Source organism: Lactuca serriola, chromosome 5, assembly GCF_051521515.1.
Source record: "Lactuca serriola cultivar US96UC23 chromosome 5, Lser_US96UC23_V15, whole genome shotgun sequence".
In the NCBI taxonomy this organism is placed as follows: domain Eukaryota; kingdom Viridiplantae; phylum Streptophyta; class Magnoliopsida; order Asterales; family Asteraceae; genus Lactuca; species Lactuca serriola.
The window spans coordinates 166,895,706-166,907,209 of NC_136412.1; the positions used below are offsets into that span (position 1 = coordinate 166,895,706).

At 33.7% G+C, this 11,504-nt stretch overlaps 2 protein-coding genes across 4 annotated transcripts; one reads left to right on the top strand and one right to left on the bottom strand.

Moving 5' to 3' along the window:
• The first annotated feature begins 270 nt into the window (after positions 1-270).
• ARFC1 (ADP-ribosylation factor C1) lies at positions 271-3,340 on the top strand. Its single transcript, XM_079001234.1, has 3 exons — positions 271-509; positions 993-1,194; positions 2,833-3,340. The coding sequence occupies exons 2-3, from the start codon at positions 1,003-1,005 to the stop codon at positions 3,190-3,192; spliced, it is 552 nt and encodes a 183-aa protein (XP_078857360.1). The 5' UTR covers positions 271-509; positions 993-1,002; the 3' UTR covers positions 3,193-3,340.
• A 1,324-nt stretch (positions 3,341-4,664) lies between these two features.
• Positions 4,665-7,003, bottom strand: LOC145053233 (guanine nucleotide-binding protein subunit gamma 2-like). 3 transcript variants are annotated; one of them, XM_079001235.1, is made up of 5 exons: positions 6,573-6,958; positions 5,796-5,848; positions 5,409-5,453; positions 4,984-5,087; positions 4,665-4,860 (listed from the first exon to the last, which is right to left on the bottom strand). In XM_079001235.1, exons 1-4 carry the CDS (start codon positions 6,681-6,683, stop codon positions 5,003-5,005), a joined length of 294 nt encoding a protein of 97 aa, XP_078857361.1. In that variant the 5' UTR covers positions 6,684-6,958; the 3' UTR covers positions 4,665-4,860; positions 4,984-5,002. The 3 variants fall into 3 exon arrangements, with proteins under 3 accessions (XP_078857361.1, XP_078857362.1, XP_078857363.1); XM_079001236.1 differs by lacking the exon at positions 4,984-5,087 and having other exon boundaries at positions 6,573-7,003; XM_079001237.1 differs by having other exon boundaries at positions 4,665-5,087; positions 6,573-6,988.
• Between the last annotated feature and the right edge of the window lie 4,501 nt (positions 7,004-11,504).

The window sequence follows — 11,504 nt, forward strand, 5'->3', positions numbered from 1 at the left end:
AAAAAAACATTAAGGTATTTTGTCCGTGTTACTAACTATTTAATACTTAATATTTTCTCCTTCCAATCCGTTTAATACATAGGTTTCTAAGTCCTAAGTTCTAACCTATTGTCTTTACAAAATGGAACAACAAGCCCCATAGATTTATTCCCATTTAGATTTGATAAACCGATAAAAGACTATTTTTATTCGAATGGCAAAAACACGGCCCACCTCTAATTCCACCAGGAGAGCATTTTAATCCCATCAGAGCATCTTCTATATCGATTTGCTTTACAAAGCTCAATTATTTCAACATACGCACGATTTCAACAAAAAGTGGTTTCGAAATCCATTTATACCTGCAATTGTCGACAGATCCGCGATTCTGAAACTATTGCTCGATAGCGTCCTAAATTTTTAAGTTGCTGGATCTATATGCACAACCCGGTACTAAAACAGTAATTTCAAACGTATTTCATCCTCAGCGGATTGCTGTATCATTCGCTCAATCGATCCTGTTTAACAAGGTATGATCTTGTATTTAAAACCCTAATTTCCAAATAAACTAGTCAGATTGGTGGTACTGGATCCGATTTCGTTCTTCCGAACTTGACTTTTAATCAGATGCTTTCCTGTATGCGTAAGCTTCTTGCTTTTAGGCCTTTCCGTGTGTAATGATGGTTCACATCTCAAATTTCAATTCGGCATGTAGCTTGTAGGGGATAATTCATACATACACACGCCACATATTCCTTTTACATACGTGCTCTTCCTGGATCAAATTTTGTAATTTGAATTTGCCTAGTAAATTGCATGAATAATTTTTGTATCTAGTTGAATGTTTAGATACAAAATCTATATGAAGCAGCTTACTGATGTATAGATGATTGTAGAAACGTATACACCTCTTATTCTCTAATCTTTTCTTTAACTTCTGGCTACGTCTGATTTTGACTCCAAAAACATAAAAACTAAGTGTATATCATGTTCTTGACTTTTGTAATATGTAGGGCTGAAAGTATGGGGGCACTTATGTCAAAGTTTTGGTTCATGATGTTTCCTGCAAAGGAATACAAGATTGTTGTTGTTGGATTGGATAATGCAGGGAAAACAACAACACTGTATAAGTTGCATTTAGGTGAAGTGGTAACTACTCACCCTACTGTTGGTAGCAATGTGGAGGAGCTGGTTTATAAGAATATACGATTTGAGGTATTTTTAGCTTCTTATTCATTCTGCAAACTTAAGCTTCTATGTTCATTGTTCAACCTATTTCACACAATCAATCAACTTGCAAATGGTAAGTTTTGTTTCACCAACATAAATGTGTAAGCTCTCTAGGGCTATTTTCAATGATGAGGGCATTCATGTCTTTTGTAGTAAGAATTTCGAGAGGAAGTCCCTATTCCACATTTCCACCTCTTTTGGTGTGACAAAAAGTTACATTAGTAAAATGCAGAATTTAAAGAAATTTATTTTGTTTCATGGATCTTGTCCCTTTTGAATAGGACATTTCAATCCTTTTAAAGAAAATTTGATTTTGTGAATCAAAGTCCAAAACACTATTATCTGAAGGAACAGAATTTGTACAACATCCCATTTATATCAAACTGATTCGTGAAAGCAGGTTGATATTTTTCTTATTTAACCCTAAAAGTAACAAATTGATTCTCAAAATGTCTTCTTCAACATATGTACTTTGTAAAATATATGCATATGAATACATTTAAAATTGCTTTGTATGCAAAGACATTATATATCCCTCTTAATTTGCAAGAAATGCAATAATTACAGTTTTGGTCCCTGTAGTTTTTAGTTTGCATGGATTACATGTTTGGCCCCTGTATTTTTTGACTTAGGAAACGACTGAATTACTTTTGGTCTTGTAGCTTTTATGAATTAGTTACAGTTTTGGTCCCTTTAATTTTTAATTTGCATTAATTACAGTTTTGGTTCATGTAGTTTTTAATTTATGAAATGATTGAATTACACTTTTGGTTCCTGTAGCTTAATTACATTTTTGGTCCCTGTAGTTTTTGATTCACATTAATTACAGTTTTGGTCCCTGTTGTTTATAACTTAGGAAACAACTGAATTACATTTTTGGTCCCTGTAGTTTTTAATTTAGGAAATGACTGGATTATACTTTTGGTCTATCTAGTTTTTAAGCATTAATTACTGTTTTGGTCCCTGTAGTTTTTAATTTGAAGTAATTACAGTTTCGGTCCATATAGTTTTTAAATTAGGAAACGACTGAACCACACTTTTGGTCCATGCAGTTTAATTACAGTTTTCGTCCCTGTAGTTTTTAATTCGCATTAATTACAGTTTTGGTCCCTGTTGTTTATAATTTAGGAAACAACTGAATTACAGTTTTGGTCCCTGTAATTTTGAATTTAGGAAATGACTGAATTATACTTTTTGTCCATCTCATTCCATGCATTAGTTACAGCTTTGGTCCCTGTAGTTTTTAATTTGCATTAATCACAGTTTTGGTCCATGTAGTTTTTAAATTAGGAAACGACTGAATCACACTTTTTGTTCCTATAGCTTAATTACATTTTGGTTCCTGTAGTTTCTGATTCGCATTTTGGTCCCTGTAGTTTATAATTTAGGAAACGACTGACTTACATTTTTGGTCCCTGTAGTTTTTACGCATTAATTTCAGTTATGGTCCCCGTAGTTTTTAATTTAGGAAATGAATGAATTACACTTTTGGTCACTATAGTTTGAAATGCTAAATTACAGTTTTGGTCCCTGTGGTTTGAAACTACTATTTTAACCCTAAACATGTAAAACCACATGTTAATTTTTGCATCTAATCGCCTTAAAATTAACGAATTTGAACAGGTGTGGGATCTCGGAGGGCAAGAACGTCTTCGAACATCATGGGCAACATATTACCGCGGGACCCACGCAGTGATCGCGGTGATCGACAGCACAGACCGCGCTCGAATCTCGATCATGAAAGATGAACTTTTTCGGTTACTCCCAAATGAGGATCTTCAAAATGCTGTTCTTTTAGTGTATGCAAATAAGCAAGACTTGAAGGATGCAATGACTCCAGCTGAAATAACTGACACCCTTTCACTTCATAGTATCAAGAATCATGATTGGCATATTCAAGCTTGTTCTGCTCTTACGGGTGATGGACTTTATGATGGGTTGGGTTGGATTGCCCAAAGAGTTACCGGGAAAGCAACAAGCTAGAGAGAAAACTGTTAAGGCCATAATCGTCATTTTCTTGAAACGTTTTATTGTTTGGACTTTGGATTATACGTAAAAAAAAAAAAAAAAAAAAACACACTTGTGTGCGATTTGGTTTTGGAAATTTCTTTGGTATTGTTTTGTTTTATCAGATCTTAGGATCACGATTCTGATCTTGCAAACCCAAAAACGATCCTACGTATGATTGACAACCTTGTTATTATTGATATCATTTGTTAGGCAAAATTCCATAAAGACATTTGTAGTTTGTTTGTTTTTTAATTAACGAAAGGATTTTTTTCCTAGTGATAACAGAATTTCAAATAACAATTCAAAAAGTTATAATTTATGTTCTAAGATTGAGATCAGTCCATAGTACAACTTGTTTCACATTTTTTTGATAGAATAAAAGAAATTATAATCATGTCTATGAGCATTTGTCACAATCCAAGCCTAATGCATATCATGTATTCGGTCGTTCGAGTCTCCTACATGACCAATGGGATCTATAAAAATAATTGAAGTAGAAACCGGTCAAATCAGTTAAAGGAACAAAAAGCGTATCGAAAATGTACTCTCTCTCTCTCTCTCTCTCTTATATTGTGCTTCTTTATATCGTATCATATGTTATGTTGTTTTGCATGTTTTTAATTGAATGGGATCGAAATATACAATTTCTGTGCTGTAGATCGGGAAATATAAAAGAATAGGAAAGATAAAAGCTGATGTAGAGCTGATATGACATTGAGTTGAATGAGCTGGAAGGGAACCGTTCCTTCCACCCTAATAGTCACCAACTTTGCAATGGACACTGTGAAACCGGTTAAACGGTGTCGTTTTGATACTTCGAAAAGAAATTTAAAAAAATTGTAATGTGCTTTATTATTCACCGTTGACTGCGAAAAAGAAAAAAAAAACAGTATTGTGAAATTCATTTTGCATACTTAGAAATTTATCTTTGTACAACGTTTTACATTTGTTTATAATTTTACAAAAATCTAGATTTTTTTTCAAGAAAACATTTTATTTGAAGTATTTTGTGGTAGGGATCTTTAAAAGACCACATTAAAGAAACATAGAGATTGGCATTTGCTAAAATGAAGTCTTCGGTTGAGAGAAATTTTATAAAAATATTTGATGTATAAATGAGGAAGAGTGAATAAAAATAGCATTAAAAGGGTATGTTCGGCAACATATTTTTGTGAAACTTTTAGAATTTTCTTTTTCTAAGTCATTTTATACTTTACAAAAATTTACAACTACTTTTATTGAACACTTCTAAAGAAATCAAAACCTTCACATTTTTTTTTATTTGATAGTTTCAACAAACACACCATGAATACGGAGGATCCATTTCTCGCTTGGAAAATGATGGCTATTGGAAGAATTTTCTTAAATTTTGGAAAAAGCTTAAGAAGATTGTTGAATTTCATTTAAAAGTAAATTAAGTAAATAAAATTAGATCTCATAAATCATAATCACAAAACAAACATATAATTTTATTAAAGGTAAATAAGAATTAAATAAATATCAAAGCCAATATTGTTACCGATTTAAACGTTTATACATAATTTTGCACTTCCAGAAATTCACAAGCCTAATTGCCTAAAACGACTATACTTTGTTACCATGCTAAATGCTACCAGAACATCATCTTCAATAAGACCACTTCTGCACAAATAGTAAATTAAAACAACTTACACTTTCTAGTTTCTACACACATGCGTACTTCTAATATATTTTAGTCGAACTAAATTGCTTTTCATATATGATAATATATAAATAAATAATTACATCACTATAAAGAATGTCGTCACAATATGCAGCATTTGCAATCCGATTTATCATTTGGACCTTCAAACCATCTATCCCATAACGCGTTTGTTGGTCCATTCGTTCTACCAAAAAACATTCGACACATTTAGAATCTAATGGTTATACAGGACCTAACCTGACCTGACATGACATGACAGTACAAATATATATAATTAAGGGCAAAATGGTCATTTTACATGTATTTAATGTCCCTCTATAAACGGGTTATGAGTCAAGGACTAAAAGCGTTATGAAAAGGTGAATTTTGGGACCAGAAACGAAAAGAAGATTTATATTTAGACCAAATCCGAAAATTGTACAATAGCATGGGGACGAAAAATGTGACTATAAAAAGTAATAATAATTGATAAAAGATATAAAAGTGAGGGTAAATATAATTTTACATTGGAAGTAGTGGGTCCGGCCTGCTTTCCACGTCATTGAAGATTCTAGTGAAGACAACCAAAAGGGAAGTTAGAAAGTTGTGTGAAATGGTGTTAAGTTGATTCAATTTTATTGGGCAAAATGCAATGTATTTTGACAATTTACCCAATTATAGCATTGTATTTTAATTTTTTTTTGTTACTTTATTTATACGTGTGAAAATTCCTTTGTATTTGGATGTTATCGCTATAATTCGATACAATGTTGCAATATGTATTTGGATGTTATTGCTATAATTCGATACAATGTTGCAATAGAAAGAAATGAATGTTGATGCTATAGTAAACAAATCAATGAAAGTAAATTGCTATTCATTGCATTTAACCCTATACAATTCAATGACTTACGTGTTGCATACATCTGAAACTGTTTCCATATTCTCAAGTTGTTCTAGCTCTTCCTGTATTACATCAAATCGAGAAATTATAACTCCAAAAGTCACTAGGATAAGTTAACAAAAAATAAAAATAGTCAAATATAGAGACATTGAGATTATTTCTTCTTTTATCCCAACAATGTGACAAAGGTAAGCATATAACTTTCGAAATGACATCATGGTGTTGTTTCTTGACTTAATCTGGTATGTTATATACAAATTTGGCTTAAAGCATAAAGAACGACTTAATTGGAAAAAAAAAAATAAGAACATTTATCCATAGAGCACATTATTCAATAAGTCTAAAAAAAGTGTTTGGATATTGCATAAATGCTTTTTAAAGGGGTTGGCTAAAAAGTTTAAAATGGAGGTTCCAAAAAATTAGGGATCCTGACTCTTTGGAGTTCAAAAAGCAATCCCAATATAAACTTAATAGTTAATTTCATGGATCGAAGTCGTAATCTTTCACAAACTCTAGTGTTCTAATGGAAATGTGAATAGATTAATCAGTTAAAGTGTTAAACAACACAGAATTCAAACTTATTCACAATTAGTACAAAAAATAAAATATGAAAGCAATCATTCCATACGATCTATTATCCTGTCAAGAAAAAACCCAAATATAACATATTCGATTTACTTCAAGATTACAACTTTCAGATAAAATCGCAATCAAAAGCAAAAACCCATGTAATAAAAAATAAAAATAAAAGTATATTAATATCATAAAATTAAAGAAAAGAAAAACCTCTAAAGAATGAGCTTCTTGCTCAAGCCTCTTCAATGCAGCAGAAATTCTATGTTTCCCTCTTGTGTCTGCTGCCATCGATCTTACCACCTCCGATCCTTCTGTTTGCATATCTTTTTTTCTCTCTGCAATTACGAAATCAAATTCGTAATCGTAAACCCTAAAGAATCACAATTGGATGAAATCGAATAGCCATCGCAAGATTATTCAACTGCAAGACAAAAAGAGAGGAAAAAAGAAGGAAGACTTTTGATGGGAAAGAGTTGGTGTGAGTGCGATTTTTTGGCACAAAACGAGGAACAATGAGCGACAACAAGAAGGCTTTTCTGGGATTGTTATCTTTTTTGTCCGCAATTAACTTTGTTTCATATACATATATATTATATAGTCGCTCAATTTAACCGAGTTTTTACTGTTTGTTGTCGTAGCTGAGGTCTGGGGTATTACTGCTGCGATTGTCGGTAGGGGAATGTTAATTACTTAATTTAATTATTATTTTACTTTTTAAATGCAAAATTAGTCGTTGAGCTCTGTATATTGTGGCCATTGGTAGGGATGGACCAGAGATACAGATAATTAAGATGGGTCGGGTTTTCTCTGGACCAAATAATGAAAGGCCTGGTCCAGATAAATATCTACTTTATATAAAAAAATGGTTAAATTACACAAATGGTCCATGGTAGGGATGTAGAAACTTGGTATTCACTTTCGAAACTGGAGCTGCCGGTTTTTCCGATTTTTACTTTTACGAACCGCTATCTAGAGGGTATCCGGCGGACAGGCCTGGTCCAGTGTCATACCCCCGACCCAGACGGCGGAAATGTCTGAGGGCTTGCGTGACTTTAATTGAATACCATCACAATGAATATACATGAATCATAACATAAACGTCACCATGCATCAATATATTACAACTGGAATTGTTTACATCAAGTACATTGTTTTAACATCACACATTCATAACATAAATAGTTTGAGTGTTTTGAACAACATAACATCTAACATTACTTTATACTACTCTTCTGCTTACCTGTTACCTGAGAATACAAGTTATTTTGGAAAAACGTCAACATATGAAATGCTGGTGAGCTCATAAGAAATGTTGTGATAAAATGGTTTGTGCAGTATTGTAAAAACCCATAAAATCCGATATTTTCTAAAAAGACTTTTGTTTATCAAAGCGTGAGATCCATAAGTTGATGCATGAATGATTTTAAAAACATATATGTGTATATATATATATATATATATATATATATATATATATATATACACACACACACACACACACACACACACACATATATATATATATATATATATATATATATACATATATACACGAAGGGTATTTTGTAATATTGTTATAAAGTTTCGAACATGTAGTATTAAATCCCCCGGAAAACCCGATGTTTTCCGATATCGAAATGTATTTGTAATTACTGATTTTTGTATTGTCTTAACGAATGAGTATTGATTGAACCATATTGTATATCATCCTAATTATTGTCTACTTTGATTTCCCGTAGGCCTTAACAAATGAAGAGAAGGGGGCATTATGTCACACTATTATCGTAAGAACCTTAGGCTGTCGTGGATGCGAAAGACACAATGGTCCGACTCGCACTTGATTACTGTGACCTTAATAGCTTTTCTAACGGGACACTTTGGCCCACTAACACATAAAACTATTGAAAGTCCTTTTATAAAATATTGGGTCATTGGAGGCCCAATAACATATAAGCGTTATCCCTTTGGGCCCAAAGATCATGTTGGTGGGCTTGCAAAGCCCAACAAGCATAATTTGAAACTCATAAGCCCAAAGTTTGTAGATTTACTCATTGTAGCCATCACGTATCTATTGAAGTGTTTTGATTTTACGTTTGTTGGTTTGCATTGATTCGAGATCAAATCAATTCGTTTATAACGATATTTGGTATTATAGGTGTATTTGTTTTGTTCGTTTTGTCGCTAGCTGGATATCTTGTATTTTGTCTTAATGAATTAATTTGTTTAGAAGTATGACTTTGACCCTTTTCACTACCTTTCTTTTATAAAAATAACACTTTTAGTCCTTTATATAAAAGAATTTCATTTTTAGTCCCTAAAAACATTTTCTTGACACTTTTGTATCATAAACTTGTTGAAAAGACATTTTTAACCCAAATTATATTTAGTAAACATCCAGAATGGTATTTCTCGGTTAGAACCCCAATTTTCTCAATTTTTACAGTTTTGGCCCAAAATACAAAAAGTTTACATTTGGATCCTTTTTGGAGTTTAAAAGCATTTTTGACCTTAGAAATAGTTTTACTTCACTTCATGTCCCCTGTTTTACAGAATATTACAATTCAGCCCTTTAAAATCTTCAATTTTCGCAATTTTGGGCTTGTTGGGTTGAAAAGCCCATATTTAGCCCAATAACTCAAATTTTTGCATTTTAAGTGCTTTGAAAATTTTAATATTTAGAAAAGGGATTATAAAAACTGTTTTGACTCATTTGACCCTCAAGAAACCGTGACTTGGCAGTTTTTACCCCAAGTTTTGTATTTTTAACATTTTAAGCCCTAAAATGAGTTTTATGTTAAAGTTTGTTCCTTATAATCTTATAAGCTATTTTTCTTGACTTGATTAGTGTAAAATAACTTATATTATGTTTGTTTCCTTTCTCATGTCATAGATCTAGAATTATCACCCCTTTTTGTCACATATTTATCACAAAAACACATAACATCACACACATACATGCATAAAATCACACATAGCATACACATACACATAGATCTACACATTTTCTTGTATTCTCCCCCATAAAACATATGAAAACCAAAAATAGAGGGGTATGAAGCTCACCTTGAGTTGTAGTTTTGGTTTTGAAAAAGACTAGAAGAAGTTTGATGCTAATTCTCGACTTTAGCAACCTTCCTTGGAAGATCTCGAACTTAGATGATTTCTAAGAGAGTGATCATGATTTTGTATAGATTAGGAAGAGGGTTTTGATAAAACAAAGAGTCTAGGTCATAGATCCAAGCATGAACTTACCTTAGATGATGATTTTGTGGAAGAATCTCTTTGAAAGTCTCTTAGATCTCGAAAATATGGAGAGGAGTGGAGAGAGTTTCCTTGAGAGAATCTTGAGTGAAGTGTGTGTATGTGTGTTTGGATTCGGCCGAGAGCAAAAGAGAGAGGAAGAGAAGAGAGAATGAGTGATGAGATGGTGCATAGAAATATGAGTTATATGCATGGAAATCCTTTGTGTAAAAATGAGATGACAATGAGGAAGTCAAATCTTCCTCTTGGTGGGCTTGGGCCGAGAATGAAGAGGGAAGGAGAAGATTTTTGGGCTTTTAGCCCTTAAGTCCATATAATAGTTAAGTTAGGTGATTTTTGGCCCAAATAAATAAAAGTATGATTTTTATGACCTATTAGGGCTAAATTAAATTTGTTTTGGTCCAATAAGGTCCATTAAAGTTAATCTAGTTTATTTTGGGTTCATAAAGCCCAAAAATGTTAAGTTTCATGTATATGGGTCCAATTAGGAAGTCCTACTTCAAAGTGAACTCAAATTGGAATTTTAAAGGTTTCCAATTCTTTGTTGACCACTTGTAGGGCTAGAATGTAGTATTTGATGGAGTTTTATTGTTATAGAATGAGCATCATGCATGCTTTCATGTTATTGATTCATAATTGCTATATGTGTTGTAGTTACAAGGCACCAAAATTTCGAGTTGTGACATCATCCCCCCGTTAGAGGGAATTTCGTCCCGAAATTCTTTTGAAAGATAGATTTGAGAATGCGAGAATAGATGAGGGTACTTATGCTTCATTTGATCTTTGCGTTCCCATGTGAATTCTGGCCCGCGTCTTGCATTCCATCGAACTTTCACGATCGGAATGCGACTCTGCTTGGTACGCTTTACTTCTCGGTCCATGATTTCAACCAGGTCTTCGATGAACAGAAGGTTCTCATTGATTTCGATTTCCTCTAATGGAATGACAAGAGTCGCATCGGATAAGCACTTATTCAAGTTGGAGACGTGAAACACAGGGTGTACGCTGCTGAGCTCGGCGTGGAGTTGCAATCTATAAGCCACTGGACCGATTCGGGCAAGAATCTCGAAGGGTCTAATGTATCGAGGGTTCAGTTTTCCCCGCTTCCTAATACGAATCACTCCTTTCCAAGGAGAGACTTTTAGTAACACCCTATCTCCGACTTCGAATTCCAAGGGCTTTCGTCGCTTATCGGCGTAGCTCTTCTGTCTGTATCGTGACGATTGTAGTCGTGCTCTGATCTGAATTATCTTCTTGGTCGTCTCGCGTATGATTTCCGGACCCGTTAAGGCGTTGTTTGGCGTTTTCTCTCTCGCTAATTGGGTGTCTCCTATCTCAGTCCAGCACAATGGTGATCTACACTTACGTCCGTATAATGCTTCGAAAGGAGCAACTTTGATACTCGAGTGATAACTGTTGTTATATGAGAACTCAATCAAAGGCAAGTGGGTATCCCACGATTTTCCAAAGTCTATTACTCACGCGCGAAGCATATCTTCTAGCGTCTGGATGGTTCGCTCGCTTTAGCCATCCGTCTGTGGGTGGTAGGCAGTGCTCATATCGAGTTGTGCTCCCATAGCTTTCTGAAGCGATTGCCAAAAGCGTGAAGTAAATCTACTATCTCTATCTGAGATGATTGATACTGGTACTCCGTGGAGTCTCACGATTTCCTTGATGTAGATTCTTGTCAGGCGCTCCATCTTGTAGGATTCTTTTATTGGTAGGAAATGGGCGGATTTCGTTAGTCTATCAACTATTACCCAGATTGTGTCCAAACCGTCCGTCGTCTTGGGTAGTTTGGTCACAAAATCCATGGTAATCCTTTCCCATTTCCACTCGGGAATTACTGGCTGCTGTAGTAATCCAGAGGGCTTTTGATAT

What these genes read in the sequence shown, in the direction of transcription:
- ARFC1 (XM_079001234.1), top strand. Translation starts at nt 1,003, where the DNA reads ATGGGGGCACTTATGTCAAAGTTTTGGTTCATGATGTTTCCTGCAAAG. An exon ending in ATAAGAATATACGATTTGAG is followed by an intron (nt 1,195 to 2,832) that starts GTATTTTTAGCT and finishes GAATTTGAACAG; the next exon opens with GTGTGGGATCTCGGAGGGCA.
- LOC145053233 (XM_079001237.1), bottom strand. Translation starts at nt 6,683, where the DNA reads ATGCAAACAGAAGGATCGGAGGTGGTAAGATCGATGGCAGCAGACACA. An exon ending in AAGAAGCTCATTCTTTAGAG is followed by an intron (nt 5,849 to 6,572) that starts GTTTTTCTTTTC and finishes GATGTAATACAG; the next exon opens with GAAGAGCTAGAACAACTTGA. An exon ending in GTTTCAGATGTATGCAACAC is followed by an intron (nt 5,454 to 5,795) that starts GTAAGTCATTGA and finishes TGTCTTCACTAG; the next exon opens with AATCTTCAATGACGTGGAAA.